The sequence below is a fragment of the Lepidochelys olivacea genome (genome assembly GCF_965140295.1).
Source record: "Lepidochelys olivacea isolate rLepOli2 genome assembly, chromosome: 3".
NCBI lineage: Eukaryota > Metazoa > Chordata > Testudines > Cheloniidae > Lepidochelys > Lepidochelys olivacea.
In genome coordinates this window covers 155,102,572-155,127,138 of record NC_140413.1, presented here as the reverse complement: position 1 = coordinate 155,127,138, position 24,567 = coordinate 155,102,572, and the positions used below count along the sequence as shown (strand labels likewise).

Below are 24,567 nucleotides of genomic sequence, written 5' to 3'. Positions count from 1 at the left end.
GATGAAATTACAAAATAGAAAATGTAAGTCAAGTATCAGGAAATACTTCCTAACTGTGAGATCTATTACAACTGCAGAAGAGTCTCTTCAGGGAAGTGGTGAAAACGCCATCATTTAGGTTATTTAAAATTAGATGGGAAAATACCAGCAATAAATTTTAATAGGAAACAATTTTGCTTTGGCAGGAAGATGGCCTAGATTAACTAATAAGCCTTCTCCATATGATCAAGGTAACCCTTTAACCTCAAGCAAACACAAACTCTTAACCAGTTTAACTCTGCTTTACAGTTCACCATTGGAAATTCTTAGAGCTTACCTTCATTAGGAAAAAGGTGTACTTTTAACACGTTAACCAATAGGTGTTAAAATCCTAGTGAAGACAAGCCAGTTGTAGTTTTACCATGTGTTATCTTGTTGAGGTAAACCTTAGTGGGGAGCCTAGGGTTTACCTTGACAAGATAACACATGTCAAAACTACAACTGCCTTGTCTATGCTAGAATTTTAACACCTACTCATTTACATATGTTAAAAATACATCTTTTATCTTAGTTTAGACATGATCGTATAGGAGCTTCCTCCTCCTTTAACTTCACTACTCTAATATAATACACTATTTGGTGTTCTTTTGAAGACTAGCAGGATTAACGGTATTTAAATAATTGAACTGGATTGGAACACAAGATGACGAGCAACTACTGGGTAAACATGAGGGTCTTATGGCAGTTCACTGCACAGTCATGTGAGCAATGAGTTTGATTCCTAGATCCAGCCTTCTATTTAATGACGTTAATCAGGAAAATGAGTGTTGTGGGGGTAGCACGTTGGATCCTTGGGAAAAAGGAGTACCACACATTGCTCATTAATTATTTTGACAACTAAAAAAGGAGTTGTGGAAATTAATTCTGCAGGATCTCAAGTCCCATTTCCCATGGCCAGAAGGAAGGTGGGTGTGATACGGTGCCAGAAGCAGAGAGTACGGGGGGAGGGGGGAATGGAGATGACCCAAGTGACAGCACAAACAATCAGGGTTCAGGCATGAACATAACAGTTGGGAGCAGACAAAGAAAAAGGTACTGTTAGACATCTTGCAGGCTTGGAGACAGAATTTTCATTAACAAAAATACATAAAGCTATAACTTATATTCAACTGCTCAACCATTTAACTACAATTAACTCTTAGGGTATGTCTATACTGCAAAGAAAGAGCTGAGGTGCAGAATCAGCCTTGGCCAATTGACTCAGACTCGTGGGACTTGAGCTGTAGGGCTAAATGTAACAATGTAAATGTTCCCAAACTGGCTGGAGCCTGGGATCTGAGACTCTTCCCTCTCATCAAAGATCAGGGCCTGGGCTCCAGCCTGAGCAGGAATTTCCACACTGCTATTTTTAGCCCCTTAGCCCAATCCCTGAGAGTCCAATTCATTTGACCCAGGCTCTGAGATTCAACGCCATGGGCTTTTCTTTGCAGTGTAGACAAAGCCTTAGCTTCTAGTTTGATTAGTGACTTGTTTGATCAAACATACCCATAAACTTTAAAAAGAAGTGCAGGTCCATGAAAAATGCAGACTCGAGAATCAGTCTACTAAGGGTATTTCTTCCCTGTTGTTAACTTGGGTGATAGGCAACTGGAACTGAGTACCTGGGTTAACCTGGTTGTGGCTACACTGCAAAACCATGCCCAAGTTACTGTGCCCTCACTGGTACTCTATGCACCCATCTGTGTCTCCAGGACTTTCGAGGGCATAGCCATGGTTCTTTGTCCTGCAGTAAGCTGAGCCACTCTATGATTCTTTCCTTCTGCACATACAGGAGGAACTACGGAAAGGCAATGGAGGACCATCAGCACTCAAATGATTAGCCTGCATCCTCATTGCAAAGCGAGCAGGTTACCAGCCTGAGTGAAAGCAGAACTGAGCTCCAAATCATGTCCCCAGATAGATCAACTAGTCTGAGTTTAAAGCACCAAACACGGGTGAGAAGATTTTGCATGTGGATGAGAGGGGGGTTAGAAGAAACACCTAAGTAACAACCCAAGTTAACTCTGCAGTGAAGACGCACCCAAAAAGAGTGCAAATCAGTTTGAAATTTTCATTATTTTCTTATTTTTAATCTAATCTATTTCCCTGTGACAAGATAGATGTCTACCATTCTTTTTTCAGTCATTATCAGAATGAAAAGTCAGTTAGATTCCATGAACAAGGAGGTACTACAACACACAGGTTGTTAAATCACTTTGCAATCATTTAAAAGACACAGCACTATGAAACCTTTGTGAGTATGGCTGCAGGCTACAACACAACAATACGAACATACAATCCTACATTCACTTCTGTAGTTCACACTTTAAGCTGTCATTATGCTTGTAACCCATTTATTTGTCAAATTCTGTCTGTCCTTTCACCTCTTCATGTAATTTATTCACATCTTTTCTTCCTACTTTGAAAGTTTAAATGAATACTACAGCATTTATCAACATTCAGTGGTCAGTGCATAAACCAACATAATAACTAACAAGAGAGCATTGAATGTAAAATCATCTTTTATTACAAAGCCCCAAGGCCTATTTGTTATGTCTCAAGGGTCTCATTCACAAAAACATGGCTTATACAAGGGCAGGATAAGAACTGCAAATTATTTCTGAATAACTGAACATGCCCTGGCTACTCTAATTCACAGAAATGTTTCAGGAACCGTTAGGATTCATAAACTACAAGAGCGCTGTTCCAACCCTACCTTCAGATACATCTTATAATTATAGGTGGAGCGTGAGTGGTGGCAGGGGAACAGGGGCAGAAGGGTCTCAGCCCAGCTGGCCGCCAGAGCACACGTCCCCCTAGAACCTGGAATGGAACTCAAGATTCTTGAGTCTCATTATTCCTCTCCTGCTAGCAAGACTCTGCAGAAACCACTGGTAAAATGTGTGTCTCATCTTGCTCTATTGACTGGTCCACATAGACCTACTACTGCTACTCTGTTACTACTGCTACTCAGTTACTCTGTTGGCTCAAGTGACAGAAGTCTGTGTGGTGAATCTAAATATTCCAACCCTGCTGATAATCATGTGGATGTCAGTATGACACCACATGGTAGAACTTACGTTTTTTCAGTTTGCTTTTTAAAAAACAGAGGGAATTTTATCAAAAAAACCAATGTTAAAAGATTATTGTAAAATTTCAAAGCCAAGCACTCATAAGTTAGGAAACGCTAGAAAGTTGGCCTGTGTAACCTTAATTCAGCCCTCTCAAGTGTATGCATTATGATACGTTCTTTATTTAGATATCACATACTATTTTTTCCACAGGACCACTGCCTCATTCAATGCACCGAATAGACTGTGCTCTGGAGATGAACCAGGGTTATGTAGTGAAGGAGACTGTTGTCTGCAGGACCCCTGCCTCATTTGTTGCAGGGGTTGGAATGTGTGTAGTGAATGACACTAGGAACGGCAAGAAGGAAAAAAAATGGTATCACGGTTAAGGCACCTGAATGAGGCCCTGGAGAAGCAGATTCTACCAGTTACTGCCTCTGGCATAGAGTTCCTGTGTTGATAGGTATGACATATAAACCAGACCTTTCACAGAGGGTCACTTATTGTGCTCCTTATTTTCTGGTAGCCCAACTCAAGACACTGGATTCTGATTTGCAGAACTGCCAAGCCCTCACAGTTGCAATTGAAGTCAGTGGGAGCTGTGCTATATAATGGTAAGTACTCTATAAAATAAAGCCCTAGATATCTCAAATAGGTACCAAAATTAGTGGACATTTTTGGCCTGAATCTTTCAATGCCTTGATATAAAACAGGGATAATAGAACAACTTCATCTCAGAAAGCTGTTTTGAAGATAAATTAATTCATATTTATGAAGCATTCAGATATTATAGTGATGAGCACTATGGGGAAGCCCTTGAAGAAAGCAATAATTCTGTACTCAAAGCAGGGTTTGAACAGCATGTAGTAAAGTTGTAGTAAAGTTGCACGGGCAACTTTAATTCTGCTTCACATTGCAACCTTAACACTCTTTTAATGTACATTTTTGTATGTAATGCTATATTTATCTCCAAGAAATAGAAGTAGAACAAGGGCAAAACTTTCCCTTTGCTTTAATCCAGTGAAAGTCACAGGTCCCTGAGGATTAGAATTAGAACTACTACATACTTTGCACTTTTGCTGCCATGTAGCATGTGATACTTGGCCCATCTCTTTCCTCACCCTTTAATGAGACACTTCAGGCCACCATCCTGCATATGAGATCGGCCAGAGATGTCAAAGGAGGTTTTGGTGTAGACTGATGGCTGGACGTGGCGCTGTAATCTTAAGAAAAAATGAGTCTTCACATTTCAGTTTCTTTTTTGTGAGGAGACAGAGAGTGGCTCTGGCTAAAATTTTCCAAAACACCTAAATGAATTTGGTACCTAAGTCCCATTTTCAAAACTGATTTATGCACTTAGCCTCCTAAGTCTCATTGAAAGTCAACAGAATTTAGAGTTAGGACTTGTCTAGACGAATAGTAAGTGCACAGCACTTTCCTGTTTGCAGAATTGCTGAAGCCCAATCCCACAATCAGTCTCTCAGAGTCAGTCCCTTATTTATATTGATTCAGATCAAATTTGTGCCCAGGGTTAGCTGACACTCAGTCCACTTCCCCTTAGGAGCTGGTAAAGTTCCTCTCTTACACCCTGCCTGTTTTTCAAAAGGCAGCAAAGAGTCTCTGAATCTGGAGACGATGAGTATCTGGCTTGGCTACCCAATGCACTAAAGTACTTGCTCTTTTCTGATTTGCATGGTCTTCAGCAAGTTCCACTTTCATCAGGAATCCTTTCCCCTATAGCTGGGGAGTCAACTATGCACTGAGTTCATTTCTAAGTCTCATTTCATAAATACACCCCAGCGATTAGCCTACTTAGCAAATGTTTCCCAGAGGAAAAGAAGAGAGAGAATGGGTATCAGATTTTTAAAAATATCAAATTGCCATGTATATTTAAATTAGATATTCTAGATTTATTAATATTAATATATTTCTATATTAGATTTTTGAAAAGTCTCCTCCAATATTTCCCCACCAGTTTTGAATAACTATCTCATCTGGATATTTTTGGAAAGTCCTAGTGAACTGATCTGATCTGATCTCTCAGTGAAAGATGGATAAGTTATTATTCCTGATGTTCATTTAAGTGGGGAGTGAGGGGAAGCTAATCCTATGAAGACCTGAAGTTCTGAAGGCTATGTTACTGTCGACAGTAAAAGAAGCAACCAAATCTCATTGCAAACCTACCATGTTATTTGGGCTTGGCTGGCACAGGCATTCATTTGAGCTCAATCTTGTGTGCATGTGCAGTGAGTTGCAAACTTCCATTCCCAGCCTAGGAACCAAATCCATGGTCCTACACTAAAATCAATAGGAACAAGAAGGAAATGACCATGATATAGTCTCTCCCCAATTCTCAGATGTCTGTCTACCGCCATATACATACCTTTGCATTTATAATCACTAGAGTCTTTGCACAATGCTCAGCTAACTGATTACACATTATGCACCTATGAAAATAATAAATTGAAATGTTTTTCATATTTACAGACTATATATTATATGCTCTGTCTAGTTTAAGGAAGATGGAGGCAATTTCCATAGTGCACTGGACCACAATACTCTTTAATCCAGCCTTGAGGGTCCATGTGGCCCCTCCTGATGCACACTAGAAGTTCCCTAATGTGCTTTGTGTCTGATGTTAGGAAGGGATCCTGAACCTTTTGCTGTTGCAACACAGTGGCATAGTGTGGAAACTAGGACGGTCAAGCATTTAAAAAAATGAATCGTGATTAATTGGGCAACTAATCACACTGTTAAATAATAATAATAGAATACCATTTATTTAAATATTTTGTATGTTTTCTACATTTTCAAATATATTGATTTAAATTATAACACAGAATACAAAGTGTAGTGTTCTCTTTATATTTATTTTGATTACAAGTGTTTGCACTGTAAAAAAAACAAAAGAAATAGTATTTTTCAATTCACCTAATACAAGTACTGTAGTGTAATCTCTTTACCATGAAAGTTGAATATACAAATGTAGACTTATGTACAAAAAAAACTACATTAAAAACAAAACAGTGTAAAATTTTAGAGCCTGCAAGTCCATTCAGTCCTACTTCTTGTTCAGCTAATCGCTCAGACAAACAAGTTTGGTTACAATTTGTAGGAGAGAATGCTGTCTGCTTCTTGTTTACAATGTCACCTGAAAGTGAGAACAGGCATTCTCATGGCACTGTTGTAGCCGGCGTCGCAAGATATTTACGTGCCACATGTGCTAAAGATTCATATGTGTCTTCATGCTTCAACCAGCATTCCAAGGGACATGCATCCATGCTGATGACGGGGTCTGCTCGATAACAATCCAAAGCAGTGCATACTGATGCATGTTCATTTTCATTATCTGAGTCAGATGCCACCAGCAGAAGGTTGATTTTATTTTTTGGTGCTTTGGGTTCTGTAGTTTCTGCATCGGAGTGCTGTTCTTTTAAGACTTATGAAAGCATGATCCACACTTCGTCCCTCTCAGATTTTGGAAGGCACTTCAGATTCTTAAACCTTGGGTCGAGTGCTGTAGTTATCTTTAGAAATCTCACATTGGTACCTTCTTTGCGTTTTGTCAAATCTTCAGTGAAAGTGTTCTCAAAATGAACAACATATACTAGGTCATCATCTGAGACTGCTATAACATGAAATATATGGCAGAATGCGGGTAAAATAGAGCAGGGGACATACAATTCTCCCCCAAGGAGTTCAGTCATAAATTTAATTAATGCATAATTTTTTAAACGAGCGTCATCAGCATGGAAGTATGTCCTCTGGAATGGTGGCCGAAGCATGAAGGGGCATACGAATGTTTAGCGTATCTGACACGTAAATACCTTGCAATGCTGGGTAAAAAAATCCCATGCAAACACCTGTTCTCGCTTTCCGGTGACATTGTAGATAAGAAGAGGGCAGCATTATCTCCTGTAAATGTAAACAAACTTCTTTGTCAGCGATTGGTTGAATGAGAAGTAGGACTGAGTGGACTTGTAGGCTCTGAAGTTTTACACTGTTTTGTTTTTGACTGTAATTATGTAATTAAAAAATGTACATTTGTAAGTTGCACTTTCATGACAAAGTGATGAACTGAAAAATACAACTTTTTTTGTTTATGATTTTTACAATGCAAATATTTTTAATAAAAATAATATACACTTTGATTTCAATTATAATGCAGAATATAATATATAGGAAAATGTAGAAAAACCTTCAAATATTTAATACATTTCAATTGGTATTCTATTGTTTAACAGTGAAATTAAAACTGCGATTAATAGCGATTAATTTTTTTGAGTTAATTGTGTGAGTTAACTGCGATTAATTGACAGCCCTAGTGGAAACATATGAGAAACGCTGTTTTAGAGAATATATGTATAGCATTTTTTTAATGCAAACAACATAGAAAATAGGACTCTGAGTTGATCCTGGAAAGTGTCACAAAGAAGCCAACATTCCACAACTTTTAAATATAAATGTAGAGACAAGCTCGTAAAATTCTAAACACCTAAGCCCTCCTTTGTCCATGCTGTGATGAGGATCAACAAGAAAGCTGACAACTGCAGCTTCCGGTCTAGGAATCCTGCCTGCAAGGATTCAATTCCACAGTATAGGTATAGGGAACAGCCAAAGGAGCAGATCAAGTCACCAGCTAATGCATGCTATTCACTAAGCATGCATGCTTGGACATACAGAGAGTAGGATATGCTTTTAAGCCAGCAAATTGTGTCCTTTTGCCTGCAGTACGCAGTTCCCAATTTAGAGCACATGGGAATATCCCATGAAGAGATCCTGTCCTGCTGCTTGCATGGAATGGGAAGATGGTACCCTTAGACTCTTTCCCCTTAGCACTCACATGCAGCATAGAGAACGTCTAAACTCTAACATGGCTGAGCAATAGATCAGCTACTTGTCTAGGAATATTATATTCCAATCAAGCTCTAGATTTGTTGAGAAATGGATTAACCACTATTCATATTCTCCTCCAAAAAGTTCTGCGAGACCTAAGTAGGATGATTCACCTCTGAAGCAGTTTTGTAAACAGAGAGAATGAGGGGGAGTAGCAACACTTAACCAACGGAGGAAGTCTAGAGTATGTGGACACAATGAACATAAATGACCTCAGAACCCTCTGGAGGTGACTGGGCTCATTCAATTAACAATGCACTTTCTAAAAACTGCCAAAGTAATGATGAATGTGGTACTGTATGTAAAACACATATCGTTCTTGCAATGCATCAGTGGTGGGCTCCACAGTCCAGGAAAGATGTGGAAAAATTGGAGAAATTCCAGAGGATCAAAGGTCTAGAAAACATGACCTATGAGGAAAGATTGAAAAAATTGGGTTTGTTTAGTCTGGAGAAGAGAACTCTGAGAGGGGACATGATAACAGTCAAGTACGTAAAAGACTGTTATAAAGAGGAGGGTGATAAATTGTTCTCCTTATCCACTGACGACAGGACAAGAAGTAATGGGCTTAAATTGCAGCAAGAGAGATTTAGGTTAGATACTAGGAAAAACTTCCTAACTGTAAGGGTAGTTAAGAACTGGAACAAATTACCTAGGGAGGTGGTGGAATCTCCACCCTTGGAGGTTTTTAAGAACAGGTTAAACAAACACCTATCAGGGATAGTCTAGATAATACTTAGTCCTGCCTCAGTGCAGGGAACTGGACTAGATGCCCTATCAAGGTCCCTTCTAGGCTTACATTTCTATGGTTTTTCAAGTGAATAATAAGCATTCCCAATGTTAGAACACACTCTAAAATATCACACAATAACCCAGCATATCTCTATCTAATAGATATTTATTCTTAGTACTAGCACCAAAACATCCTTTCCTCCACTATCTCCATAAGCTCCTCATTCATTTCAGGATCTAGTGGAAAACTACTCTCCTCATTCTAACTCCCGCTCTGGGCTTGTTCAACTCTACTTTATGGATCCTGTCTGTCTCTGCTCCACTTATCTAATCATTAATCTTCTCTCAATCTCTATAACATACTACTGTAAATGTAAGAGCCTTCTTTTCTACAAATTCTTACATCTGAAATAGCATCCTTCTATTACTCTACTTTATGTGCACTCCGCTCTCTTGTTGATTTCACATGAGATTTGAAAGCAACTACCTTTAATGTTTAAGAAACACAATCTTGCCACACAGTAAATTTATTGAAGCATCACAGAACTATTTATGGAATAGCATTATATATCATATTTCACAGTCCTTCTGTAAATTTACAATAGGAAAACTACATTTTTGGGACCTTCACTATACCTCTTAATTTCTCTGTCCCCTTCTGCTACTATTTAATTCTAATTACACAAATTGACCTCTACTTGAGAAAAGCCAATTTGGGGAAAATTAAGCTCTATGAGTTCACATTCAGAGAGTTTCTTTAGAATTGTCTCAGCATTTGTAGGTTTGCTCCCTCCTTCTACCTCATGGAACTGGCCAGCATTTTGGCCCCCCAACCCCATGGATCACTAGAAATCTCCAGAAACCATATCCATCTGTCAAAAGGCCTTATGTTCTGTCCCCAACCCACAGTAGAAGTGTCAGATCTGGGTCCCTTCCATTTCTGGAAGTGGAGGGGACTTCTCAAACCAGTAATATATAAAACTCTGTAAAGTTCTTTGAATTCTCTCCTGTCATACGTAATGACATAGAAAGTGTCATACGTAATGAAGTTATATTTATCATATACACTTTGATATATGTTCAAAAACACAGAAGATGAAATATATCCTCTTACCAAAATAAAGATAATATTTATGCCAAAACAGTATTTTATTGCTTTAATAAACTGCTTATAAATATTCCTAAATACATATTCACGTGATCTTAAATAGATGCCTAATTGAAACAACTGAATGATACAAGCATGGATGTATCCACAGGGGTGCCCAGGTAAACGTATTGCTGTTCTGGAATAGAGAAGTAATTAGTAGACCTAAATTAACTCTACTTCATACTCATTTTTCAAGTTCTTCATTTTGCTTTACTATATGTATTTTTGCAAGAAGGCTAGGTCCAGGGGACCTGCTGTATTGTGCCAGACACCATCCCTGCTTGGGTTGTATAACCCAGGGTGCATAATGAAGAGTTAGTCGACTGTAAATTGAGGATGAAGGTTTAATGAAGCACAGACTTGACTCAAGAAAAGTACAGTGCAAATATTTTCTTGAGTTAAATCACATGAAAATCTCTTATAAATAGTGCCTGCATTTTCAATGCCTCAAGCCCTACTCTACTCTACAGAGAACGCCCATTTTTTTCATGTAGTACACGTGCACACCGCATACCTCTTGTTGGCCCCTAAACCACAAAGAACAGGGGTGATGAAAAACAGCTACAGCAAACTGCTGCTAATTAGGCAAAAACCACCATCCATTCCATCCTGATAGCTGCACAGATTTAAAGGTTATATTTGAATTCATTCTCGCATTGCTTTTCTCATGTTGGTGATAAGACCACGTTATCATTATATCACAATTGGCTGCAGTTTTAGGTGAGTAGGAAGAAGTGATGTAGGGTCAGAATAAGCACAATAATAAAATGGATTTAGTGAACCTTAGGCTCCTGCATAGTCTTTAAAATGGAATCTAATCAATCAGTATGTCAGTTTTGTTAGTCAATTAATCCAGGTGGATTCTCCCCTCCCTCCCTATCCTGATGGGTAAAACTTTGTGTGTGGGGGGATGGGATTTTTTTTCATTTGGAAGAAAACTCTTTTTTCATTGTTACACATTTGCAAGGACAATTGAATCATGCATACAAAGTAACTCTACTGACACTTTTCCAGCCCACCAACCAAACATTTTGAAAAGTCTGATTTTCAGCTTCTTAACTAAATTTCTGAAATTCAAAATAAAATTATTACTGAGAACATCTCACTAGTCCAAACTTTCTCACAAAATGAGCACTGTCAATACAGTCACTTATTTTACCTTGAGAAGGTATGTGGGAATATTGCTGAAATCCACTGGTAACTTCAAAAGGAAGTGAGCTGAGAATTCACCAGTCTGAGGAGAAAGCACAAAAATAATGAGACCTAGAGCAAAAGTGATCTCACTCTCTATTACCTACAGCAGACAAGGTCACAAGCTGAACCTATTCAGACTGAAATATTTAGCAAGGCAATATCTTCTAGCAACTGGGGGAGGAAGAGTTAAGCAACAGCTTTCAATGGTAATTGTTGAAAATGAAAAAAAAAAACATTTATTTACAGCTTTCACAATAAGCAATATGATAAAGTACCCCAAGACTCTAAGGGCATTGCTCCCACTGAGTCAATGGTAAAAAGGTCCTTAGAGAGCATAATGGCTGGCACCATATAAGAACCTAGATTAGATTAAACCAGGCCCTATGGCTTCTCTTTACTCATCACTGTTGAAGTCATTGCTTCTGCAGCCACAAGTTAACTTGCATACTAGTATTTTAACAAATGGATTACATCTAGTAGCAAAAATTATTCCCACGAATGTAAATACCTCATGAAAACTCAAACTATAATAATAAGGAGGGAATGTAAAGGTCATCAATGACACGTTTCACAAACTACATCCTGACTGCTAAATAGGTATGTCTTTAAAGGACTCTACTTTAAAAATCACAGGCAAAAGAATTACTATTCTGTATTGCATCCAGAATACAATGTAATACACAATCTCTCTATTGTGGTTTCACTTAAACATCCCAATCAGGACGAGGGCCCTACTGTATTTAATACTGTACATACACAGAGGTAAACAGTCAGTACCCTGAAGAGTTTACAATCTAATTTTAGGGCTAGATTTTCTGAAGAGTTTAGAACCCAACAGTTCTCACTTAGGCACCTAAATATATTGCTCAGATTTTTCAAAAGTGCCCAGCACTCAGTAGCTCCCACTGAGAATAATGAGAAAAGTTTGCCCCTTCGTTTAGTTGTCATAGTGGAAACTGAGCATGTTTTTTTGAAAATCAGACCCCAATTTTGCAAATCTGGCTATTTGTGTGTTCCACTACAGCATTTAGATGCATCAGAAATTAGCATGCCTTGCACACATCTCTAATTTTTTTAAAAAGAAATTCATTATATGTATTTTGATGGTACACTTACTTAATATAGTGACTGCCTGAATGTTACTGGGAAGAACTGGCTTAATTACCACTAATAACTAAAGAGACTGCAGTACTGCCAATCTCATCAACACTTTTTTCTACAGTGAAAACAAAGCCCAAAAAATACAGTGAAAGTACCAGGATATCAGATAAAAAGAATAATTTTTCCTCGCAACAGAATAATCACATATACACAGAAATGTCCTTTTTTACAACTGAAGAGACTTGTTGAGAGAAAAAAGGGATGTAATAAGGTTACTCTTTCAAGAGGTATCTACTGATTACATCTCTATTTCCAGGGATTTAAAATATGGCTTAAAAATCCTTTGGGCATTTACCTGTCAAACTGTACAAGATCTTTCTTTGACAAAACTATATTAGAACATTTATAAGTTATATTAGTGGAGGAAAATAGAAAAGCATGGATAGAGTTTTCCTCTTCCCCCATCATTCAGGTATGTGCTTGCTTGTTAAATAACATTTTTCATGCCATTAATTTCCAAAGTGGGATCATGTCTCTGAATGGGGGGTGGGGGGGGAAGACTAGTAGATATTTTATTTTATAAAGAGAGCTACAGAACCTGTATGGCAATGTAAATTACTTCTTTTAAATAGACATTTATGCAAACTTTTGGTGTTATTGTAGGCTAGAAACCAAATTTTAGCTTTCTACCATTTTAGACCACAAATTAGTTTGGCCACAATTCATCCATATTGAAAATTTCACTCTGTCAACTAATAATAATTAGAAATGAGTGAAGGAAATTTTGTTCAAATTAGAATCCACACTGGACTATGATATGGGTTCCAGAACAAACTAGAAGTACCAGAGCTATAGTTTGAGTTTGGAGGATGCCATAAATCTCATGAGCTGTTTGATAACAAACTGCAAAATGGGGATCTCTCACGGAGAAGGGATTCCTATATCCTCTCATTAGGGTAGTCCACCTCTGCACACATCTGGGTAGCAGCCCTTTTCTGTCAACAGAAAGTGACCGCCCTTGACTCTCAGGAATGAAATGATCCTCCTACCTGTAAAGGGCTCAAGTTTGCTCCCATTGGCTTCAGTGACGCAGGATTTGTTCAAAGGTAAACAAATGTACTGAGAACTTTAAGACTGATTTCTGTAAGTAAAGCCTTTGTTTGTGAGAGTAACTGGAATGTGCCAAATAAGTTGTACATAATCAGGAAGGGAAAGAGATTCTTTCATTCTCAACATCTTCCGGTTTGTTCTACTCTTAGCAAACTTGGAGAGATCTTAAGGTGTGAGAACCTGAGCTGAAAATAGTGTAGATCGTTCAGAAGTAGCATTTAAATCAGTGTGGAGGAAAACCCTCTTACCAGTTCTTTCTATAATTTCTCTTTAGGATTATGTAAATTGTAAGACCTAGAGGGCTGCTTTGCAACTGTTGTCTACTGAGAAGTTGCCAAACTCTCCCTAACACATTGCTGTTTTTATGCATCAAGTGTACGCAAAGGAAATGGGAAGGATTTCCTTTCTGTTTCATACGCTTCCTTAAAACGAGGCCTTACCCACCTGGCTATGAGAAGACTAAGCTCATTCTTCTAGAAGGAAATAAACATTGGTCTGATTTCCTAAAGATTTTAACCCCACTAAGACAAAAAGTAAGGATATTTCATGCATTATGTCAAGAAAGTGATGAAGTTTGTCTTTTTTTGTATAACCCATGAAAAAAACACCCCTTTAATTAATCTAACATTAAGGACAAAAAAATCAGGATATACTGAGGAAAGGCCAGGTGAATGCTTGTTCAGTTTTAACTTGGTCTTATTTTTTGCATATGCATTACAGATCTGGTATCTAATTACTCAATCATATACTGTTTTTCAAATACAATACTTTTTCATATAACCCACAGGAGAAAATTTAAGGTTGAGTGACTCTTCGGTGATAATTCAGCATTTCCTGACATTTTTGTGCCACTTTCATGTTGCACTACTAGAGTTCTTTGCATATGATTTCCAGGGGGTTTGAAAAATTTTAAGTGGACAGAAACAGAAAAAAGGAAAGGAAGAAGAAAAAAGAAAGATGTGAAACTACTGAATGCAAGTACCATACATATGGTGTGTAAATGAGAATGTGCTTGCATATGTAGGGGCTAGGTATATATTATGTACTCAAAGAAAGGGTGTGTGCTGTTTGTCTTTGCAGGTAGGTGCAGATAAGATTGCTTGTAGTTGTGTACACAGCTTTAACACAATGTAGGGAGGGGTATCCATACACGCAATCTGTGTCTCTCTCAGAGTGTGAGGTGAACTGAGGCTCTCTACGTAGAACATATTAAAGTATGCACTTTGTAACATTTCTATAGAAATAATTCCACAGGGCATTTTTATAATTCAAGTTCAGTTTCCCTCCAAACTTAGCATAGCAGGCATTTCTTACTGAGAAATACTTTTCACATCCCAAGTCATCTGGTGACCATCTTTGACACACTCAAAGCACTCCTTAAAACTAATTTATTCCAAAAGGCCTTTCCACAATAAATGTCTAAGGGCCTGACAAGTTAAGCCCACCTGTTTGTGCTGGGATTTGTGCATAGTTAACAACACTAAGAGAGTTTTTCAAGATTCATCTATGTTCTATGCTTTTCTTATCTGTATGACCACAATATGTTTGAAATGTACAAGGTTTCTATCTACACTATAAGGTCTTCATTTTCCTACATCTTCTCTTTAGCAGCAAATACATTTTAAAATTCAGATATTTTTATCTGAGTTACAATAAATGTGTCCATAATTTATTTAATGTTTAATAAATGGAATGTTTCCACTCTCACGTAACTCTTAAAATGCTCGAGGAATTTGCTTCAAAATTTATTTAAACACGTTTTTTGTAATTGAGACAGAAAAAGAAGTTAGAACATAAGAACGGCCATACTGGGTCAGACCAAAGGTCCATCTAGCCCAGTATCCTGTCTACCAACAGTGGCCAATGCCAGGTGCCCCAGAGGGAATGAACAAAACAGGTAATCATCAAGCGATCCATCCCCAGTCACCCATTCCCAGCTTCTGGCAAACAGGCTAGGGACACCATCCCTGTCCATACGACTAAGAACCATTGATGGACATATCCTCCATGAACTTATCTAGTTCTTTTTTGAATCCTGTTATAGTCTTGGCCTTCACAATATCCTATGACAAAGAGTTCCACAGGTTGAATATTTGTTGTGTGAAAAAATACTTCCTTTTTTTGTTTTACTGCCTATTAATTTCATTTGGTGACTCCTAGTTCTTGTGTTACGAGAAGGAGTAAATAACACTTCCTTATTTACTTTCTCCACACCAGTCATGATTTTATAGACCTCTATCATAACTCCCCTTAGTCGTCTCTTTTCCAAGTTGAAAAGTCCCAGTCTTATTAATCTCTCCTCGTACGGCAGCCGTTCCATACCCCTAATCATTTTTGTTGCCCTTTTCTGAACCTTTTCCAATTCCAATATCTCTTTTTTGGGGCGACCACATCTGCATGCAGTATTCAAGATGTGGGCACACCATGGATTTATATAGAGGCAATATGGTATTTTCTGTCTTATTATCTAACCCTTTCTTAATGATTCCCAAAATTCTGTTCACTTTTTTGACTGCTGCTGCACACTGAGTGGACGTTTTCAAAAACTATCCACAAGATCTCTTTCTTGAAAAGTAACAGCCAATTTAGACCCCATCATTTTATATGTATAGTTGGGATTAGGTTTTCCAATGTGCATTACCATGCATTTATCAACTCTGAATTTCATCTGCCAGTTTGTTGTCCAGTCACCCAGTTTTGAGAGATCCGTTTGTAGCACTTCGAAGTCTGCCTGGGACTTAACTATCTTGGGCAATTTTGTATCATCTGCAAATTTTGCCACCTCACTGTTTACCCCTTTTTCCAGATCATTTATGAATATATTGAATAGGACAGGGCCCAACATAGACCCCTGGGGGACACCACTATTTACCTCTCTCCATTCTGAAAACTGACCATTTATTTCTACTCTTTGTTTCCTATCTTTTAACCAGTTACCAATCCATGAGAGGACCTTCCCTCTTATCCCATGACAGCTTACTTTGCTTAAGAGCCTTTGGTGGGGAACCTTGTCAAAGACTTTCTGAAAATCTAAGTACACTATATCCACTGGATCCCCCTTGTCCACATGCTTGTTGATCCTCTCAAAGAATTCTAGTAGATTGGTGAGGCATGATTTCCCTTTACAAAAATCATGTTGACTCTTCCCCAACAAATTATGTTAATCTATGTGTCTGACAATTTTGCAATTACTAATCAACTAATTTGCCCGTTACTGAAGTAAGGCTTAATGGCCTGTAATTGCCGGGATCACCTCTGGAGCCCTTTTTAAAAATTGGCATCACATTAGCTATCCTCCAGTCATTTGGTACAGAAGCTGATTTAAATGATAGGTTACAGACTACAGTTAGTAGTTCTGCAATTTCACATTTAAATTCCTTCAGTGAATACCAGCTGGTCCTGGTGACTTATTACTGTTTAGTTTATCCATTTGTTCCAAAACCTCCTCTAATGACACCTCAATCTGGGACAGTTCCTCAGATTTGTCACCTAAAAAGAATGACTCAGGTTTGGGAATCTCCCTCACATCCGCAGCTGTGAAGACCGATGCAAAGAATTTAGTTTCTCCGCAATGGCCTTATCGTCCTTGAGTGCTCCTTTAGCATCTCGATTGTCCAATGGCCCCACTGGTTATTTAGCAGGCTTCCTGCTTCTGATGTACTTAAAAAAAATTTGCTGTTACTTTTTGAGTCTTTGGCTAGCTGTTATTCAAATTCCTTTTTGGCCTTCCTAATTATATTTTTACATTTCATTTCCCAGAGTTTATGTTCCTTTTTATTTTCCTCAATAGGATTTAATTTCCACTTTTTAAAGGATGCCTTTTTGCCTCTCACTGCTTCTTTTACTTTGTTGTTTAACTACGGTGGCACTTTTTGGTTCTCTTACTATGTTTTTTAATTTGGGGTATACATTTAAATTATTTAAATCTATTATGGTGTCTTTTAAAAGTTTCCATGCAGCTTTCAGAGATTCACTTTTGTACCTTTTAATTTCTGTTTAACTAACCTTCTCATTTTTGTGTAGTTCCCCTTTTTGAATTAAATGCTGCAGTGTTGGGCTGCTGTGGTGTTTTCCCCACCCAGAGATATTAAATTTAATTATATTATGGTCACTATTACCAAGTGGTCCAGCTATATTCACCTCTTGGACCACATCCTGTGCTCCACTTAGGACTAAATCAAGAATTGCCTATCCTCTTGTGGGATCCAGGACTGGCTGCTCCAAGAAGCAGTCATTCAAGGTGTCAAGAAACTTTACCTCTGAATCCTGTCCTGTCCAAGCTGTCTACACATGTACCCAGTCAATATGAGGATAGTTGAAATCCCCCATTATTATTATTGAATTTTTTATTTTAATAGCCTCTCTAATCTCCCTGAGCATTTCACTATCACCATCCCAGGTGGTCTGTAATATATCCCTACTGCTATATTCTTATTACTAGAGCATGGAATTACTATCCATAGAGATTTTATGGTACAGTTTGGTTCATTTAAGATTTTTACTTCATTTGATTCTATGCTTTCTTTCACATATAGTGCCACACCCCCACCAGCACGACCTGTTCTGTCCTTCCGATATATTTTGTATCCTGGTATTACTGTGTCCCATTGATTAACCTTATTCCACCAAGTATCCGTGATGCCTATTATATCAATATCCTCATTCAATACGAGGCACTCTAGTTCACCCATCTTATTATTTAGACTTGTAGAATTGGTATATAAGTACTCTAAAAACTTGTCATTTTGTAGCTGTCTGCCATTACATGATGTAATTGAATGGGACTTTTTTTCATTTTACTGTTCCTCATCAGATCCTACCTGTATTTTATCATCTTCCGTCCTCTCCTCCTTACGAGGACATAGAGAATCTCCATTAATAGATCCTCCCCTAAGGGTGTTTCAACTCCAAAGACAAATCCTTCAAAAACCATTAGCCACTGAAATCATTCAGTGGGTGTTGGACTGAGCCCAAAAGTTAGAAGGACTAGAAACACAAAATATTTAGGCTGTGTGTGTAGGTACAGGGAGCTAATTTTCTAGAGCATGCTTTCCAAACAACAACTGTGAAAGGATTTCCCTACATTTCAATTCAACATTTTTTTTCCTGAATGAGGGGTCTGACCAGATACAGTACTGTGACTTACAAAAGCAGAGTGGACTTATGAGACCAAGTAAATGTTAAGAGGGTGGTCAGACAACATGTAAGAAAAGGGGTTAAGGGGTTGACAGTGCCCTATAACTATATTATAATCAAATACCCCTGTGCTATCTACAGCCCTCAGATAGTGCAGTTCAGATAATGAAACTAAAATCCAGGCCCTGGAGGTGTGGAATTTGAAAACTTCAATGACATCCAGGTTATGTCCACACTAGAAGGCTTTGCTGGTACAGTTATACTGGCAAAGTGCTCCTAGTGGGAGAGCTATACTGACAAAATTGCACTGTTGCCAGTGTAACTGTGTCCATGGTAGTAGCTTTTGGCAGCCCAACTATGTCAGTAAAATCACATTCCATCATACCCTAACTGAAATAACTATGTCAGCAAAAGTCTTGTAGTCCAGACATAGCATGTGATTCTCACAACAAATTTACGAGTTCATCTGTAAACCAGATGTACTGCCATCAGCTCTGAAGACAGTTGCTCACCTGGAAATCAGATTCAAGTGAGGCAATGGAATAGAAGCAGTGAACAAAAGAGGGAGCGGAGAGTGCGGAGGTGAGCTGGGGACAAACAGGGTTTTTTCACCACGGTAAACACACAGTGCGTGTGCACACATCACACAAATAGCTCTATTTTACAAGGTAATGGCTAGAATGACTATAGTGAAAGGAACTCTAAAAGCATTAGTTTACTGTGCTTTTATCAGAAGTGTTCTGAATAGCTTACCCAGTTGTTCTTTTTGCCAGCATAAACTTCCATGTTCTCTCCATACTGGGGTTCTTCAAGTAAAGTCTGGTATTCAAACATGAGGCGAGAGCTCTCCCGTAATCGGCTGCATTGGAATTGGTGATATTGCTGGATGAGCTCTTTCACAACAAGCAGGAGGCACTCAGGATTTGAGGGATTCCAGGAGGCTAAATTCTGTTGAATAAGGGGGAAAAAAAAAAAAAGCACAGACTAGTTTACAGCAGTAGAAAGAGATGAGCATTCTTGCCTACATACGAGTACTAACTAGTACTTATAAAGTCCTCATCAGCATGGTGTCTTGTTACATCTGAGGACCTGAGACCTTTCCATTCACAAAACAAAAATTGATCTGAACAGTTTATGAGAATTGGTTCAGATACATGCAGTCCTGTATTTAATCTGAATCAAAAAGTACTAAGTCAAGTTAGCACCAGTGAATATGCCAAACTGATAAGAGCCTTGGAAATCATATTCCTCTGCTTATCCACAGAACAGGTACAGCATGGGCTGGAGCAGAACAAGCTTCTACCCAGCTGCCTCAATCACATGCCTATCAGCTTGATGTCACTGCAGAGTTAATTAGAATTATAAACTGAGTGTTGCCCTTAACTTAAGTGTCATCCACATACAAAATCCCTTAACTTCAGTGTGTTGGTGTTTTTAAACGTGAGTTCGCTGGCCTGTCAGGGGGCATAGGCTAGAGCTCAAGTTAACACAAAACGTCAGCTGCTGACATGACCACTCTGTGATAACTAATCCAATCACTCTGTGCAGCTCAAGTATTATTTCAGAGCGTGGCTGTTCTCACTCAAGTTAGGCTAAAGCTATGTCCTCACAGCAAAAAAATATGTGTGTGGGGGGGGGGAGGTCCCCCAGCAGGATAATAATGTACATTAAGTATCCCGCTGAAAAATCCTAGTGTAGTTTTTACCACAAAGTAGCTAGGAGAGGTCAACAGTATACAATTAGCTGCGGATGACTTCACCTAGTTTACCCTGTGGTAAAACTACAAGGACTTGTGTCCACTAAGATTTTACAATGGGATAGCTAATACATGTTAGATTTATTTTAATTGTATTCATTGTATCATTAATTATGTTATGGTGCCTATAGCCTGGAACAGGTGTCTAATTTTAAATCTAAATAATAAAATAAAAAATAATATCAGTCCCCTCTCTGCCCCTTCAATTTAGGCATTTCTATTCAAACAAACAATCTAAAGAACCTACAATTACTTTTGACATGGAAATATTAACTACTTATAATGGATATTTTAATTGTATACAATCTGCATGTGTAAACACACTGACTTTTCTGAACATTCTAAAGTGGAACAAATTGGTTTTTTAGTATGTAACATTTCAAAAGCTAGAAAAAGATAGAAAAGGCTTTGTTTTTTAAAATAATGAACAGCAAGTGACTGTTTTGTATTCAAATATATGCCAACATTTATTTTTTAACCCAGATTTTCATAAAATGAATTAAATCGGAATAAAAGTTTGCCCCAAAACATGTGTGGTACATTTTGTACACCACCAGGGATAATAAATACTAGTAAAAATATCAAGATAAAGAACCCAAACATTAAAAATATGCAGAGGCTAAACAAGGGAAAGGATCCAGGGTTCTGACTTGTAAAATAAAAAAGAGATGTGTCAAATATCTATTCTGCCGTTCTGGGAATGGAGATGGGACACTTGTATGGCTATCCAGCCATGAGCTTGCTTGCAGTCCCTTCTGAACACTATTTCAAGCAAAATGTACTAACGATACATATCATGCAGATTGTGACCATTTGTTTCAGGTTATTAAAAATGGGACTTCTCATATTTCTTGTAACTGAAAACTGTACGTTTATAGTACACACCCTCCGACTACTTTTATAGGATTTGACTGTATCAGTGTTTATGTCAACTTCACTTTTCTTTTTCTCTCGGCAAGTATTTCTCTCTTTGGACCACTTCATCATTTATCTGGGAAAAGATTTAAATATTAAATTATTAAAAAGATATTCCCCAGTTTTGAATGTTATGATCCAAAGTAAAAAACAAGTACAATCTCTCAGCAGGAGTGATATTGTGCATGTGTAAAACATCAAGATCCTTTCTTTGCAAAACTGTCAGGAAGTTTACCAACATAGGCATAAAATCAGTGTTATCAATTTTCATGATTTTATTTCAAGTTTCATGATATTTGGTATTTTCTTCAAGCCCCAAATCCTGGAGTATTTTTGTGAGAATCTCAGCTTTTACTACAAATTTTTCTAGAAATCATGGCTGGGAGAACAGCCTGAAAATATGAATCATGCATACCCTAGCGGCAAATTAAAGGCAAATTAAAAGAATGCAATTAAAAAAAAAATTCATTACTTTTAAGCCACTATCTTGACTGTTTGGGGCCTGACTCATGATTTTTGAATGCCTGGGGTTGGCAATGCTGCAATATCTACTCACCACTCATTATCAGAAAAATAAAAATAAAATAATGACGATGTATCAGTCACCCATTTAAAAATAGAGTGGGTGAACTGAATTTTGGAAGGCTGGCCTCATTCTTCAAAAATATAGACCCCATTCTTGCCTGAACAGACACAAGTCACGTGAACAGAGTGCTTAAGGGTATACACCTCTACCCCGATATAACACGGTCCTCAGGAGCCAAAAAATCTTACCGCGTTATAGGTGAAACCGCGTTATATCGAACTTGCTTTGGCCTTGAGCATTTCTGTTATCAATAGTCACTTCCCGCCCCCTGACTGACCCTTCAGAACCTCCAACCCATCTAACCCCCCCCCACTCCTTGTCCCCTGACTACCCCCTCCAGAGACCCCCGCCCCTAACCACCCCTCCCAAGACCCCACCCCCATCTAAGCCCCTCTGCTCCTTGTCCCCGACCACCCCCTCCAGAGACCCCCACCGTCCGTAATCACCCCCAGGACTCCACCCCCTACCCAACCCCCTGCACCCTGTCCCCTGACAAACCCCAACCCCTATCCACACCCCTGCCCCCCAACAGGCCCCCCAGGACTCCCATTCCCTATCCAACGCCCCTGTTCCCCATCCCCTGAACGCCCTGCCCCGAGAACCTCCAAACCATTCAAACCCCCCCGCCCCCGACCCTCTGCCCCTTATCCAACCCCTTGGCCTTTGCCTGGCACCCTTAACATGCCGCTCAGAGCAGCGTGTTGGAGTCAGACACGATGACGCGCTGATCTGCCGGAGCGCACAGCCCCGCCCCCGAGAGCACTGCTTTACCGCGTTATAGCCGAATTTGTGTTATATAGGGGTAGAGGTGTAGTTAAATCCAAAGTGGGTATTTGAAACAGGCCAGGGACTGATAGATTTGTAAACTTCATGTCTGAAAAAGATGTTGTGACTTCAGAACTATGACTATGCTAAAGAGCCAGATGATCTACAATACCTCTATTTTTATTTCACACACACACGGCAATTGCCCACAATCTGGTACAGCTGAGTGTTGACTTGTGATCCTGGGATGAAGGATGTCCAGTGGCTAGTTGCTAGCCTGTGACTGCAAAAACCAGGATATTATTTCCTGCTTTGCCACGAACATCCTGTGTGACCTGGGAAAACCACTTTGGATACTGAGCCACAGCCTCACTATCTGTAAAATGGGGATAATAGTACTGTCCTACCTCATAGACTGTTGTGAAGATAAATACATTCAAGTCTGTGAGGTGCACAGATACTATAGTCATGACAGCCATATAAGTACTTAAGATTGATACCACTGAAGTGATTATGAAAACCCTCAGAACTGACAATCATTTCTTATCAACCTGAGTTCATTTAAGTTGAGTTGATTTAATAAAATAGTCTACAAAATACTATTCAGTACACAATGTCTTCTAGGAAACAGACCTTGCATCATACAGTCTGAAACCAAGCAAACATACTATGTATAACCTCAGACTTCCTGTTCCCATGCACCTAGTCAAACAGAGCATTTCCAGAAAGCCGAAGAATGTAATATGCTCGTGTGTACTGACAGCAGCCAGAGAAATAGGAATAACCTTTCCACTGAATTCTATTGTGTTACATCAACGCCAACATGTTGTCAAAGGAAATGACTGACTGTATTTTAATAACTGGCCTAATTGTAACTGAGCATTTTTTAAAAAAATAACATTACACCAGAAAACAAGAAGGCAGCAAGAGGAAGCTCATTGTCATCTGTTCTGTACAGAACTACGGAATGACAATTGCCCTTGTCAACAAGGAACTTAACAATATCGCATCAGAACAAAGTTTTTATGCTATCTTGTCACTCACAGCATATCAACTACAGGAATTCAAAAGAAATTATGTCATTGCAGGGCTTCTAGGTTAATGTGTCTTTCATTCAGAAACTAGAAATTAAAACCGATAACACGGCAGATAACTTGTTAGAAAAAAACAGCAACAGAATTTAGCAAACCTGGCAAATGCTGTGCCGATTTCCCAGTGCAGATTTATGTATTTATTTCAATAGAGTCACACACAAAGTAAAGCAAGAAATATGTATAATGGCTACATTCGATTACCTTTTCACTTATACCATTTTAATTAAAACGTCTTTTTAACATGAGGTTACACCAACTAAAGATAAAAAGAAAAACCTTAAAAACTGTTTTAACACAACTGCATGAATAAATTGAGATTTTTCTCTGTGGGATTTTTTCCTGCTACTCAATTGCTGTAGTATTTGCTGAACTAAGGACACTTAACTTTTCCATCATCTTATCCTCATCGAATCTCCATAATATGTGAAAATACATGTTTAGCTGTTCCTTAAGTGTTTCAAATAGTACCTTCTTTAAAATATTTCTTCTTTTATTTTACAATAATTCAAAGGCAATGTAAGCACCCTGCTGCAATTTTCAGCTTTGGGAAGAGAAAAAGCTAAAAGAAACCATTTAAAAATTTTAAGAGTCATCAAGTTCTGTTTTAGTTAGAGATTATAAAACACATGATAATCACGACAACTAATCACAAAGAAGAGTAACAGATTAAGTTACAACAGGTCAAACCCTTCCTCTGAAAACACGCATATAGCTCTCACTGAAGTCAGTAGGAGTTGTTGTCTCTGTGTATCTGAGAGAAAAAATCACCCCTACATTTTTTAAGATAAAGGAACGAAATAAAAAAGTTATTTTCTTAATCATCCAGGTTCCTGAATGTATTATAGGCCTTCAGAAGAGATGTTAATGAAAGGGAGTTTGGATTTAAGGTTTGTCTACATGAACACTTCCCTGCACTAGACTGCCATACATTAAGTGCTCTGTGGACCCTGATACCGTGCACTAAAACTTCCCGAGTGCACTTTAATCTACACCTACTTCAAAGCACACAAGGGAATTTTTAGTGCAGGGTCCAAACAAACACG

At 38.4% G+C, this 24,567-nt stretch overlaps 1 protein-coding gene across 5 annotated transcripts in view; it reads right to left on the bottom strand.

The window, feature by feature from the left end:
- BABAM2 (BRISC and BRCA1 A complex member 2) overlaps nt 1–24,567 on the bottom strand; it is a 307,233-nt gene that overhangs the window by 178,089 nt on the left and 104,577 nt on the right. For all 5 annotated transcript variants that reach the window (XM_084622917.1, XM_084622915.1, XM_084622913.1 and 2 more), the window contains exons 5-6: nt 19,162–19,356; nt 11,027–11,101 (exon numbers count right to left, since the gene is read on the bottom strand). In XM_084622917.1, the coding sequence (XP_084479043.1) occupies nt 11,027–11,101; nt 19,162–19,356 (270 nt within the window). The remainder of the gene's footprint in view (nt 1–11,026; nt 11,102–19,161; nt 19,357–24,567) is intronic.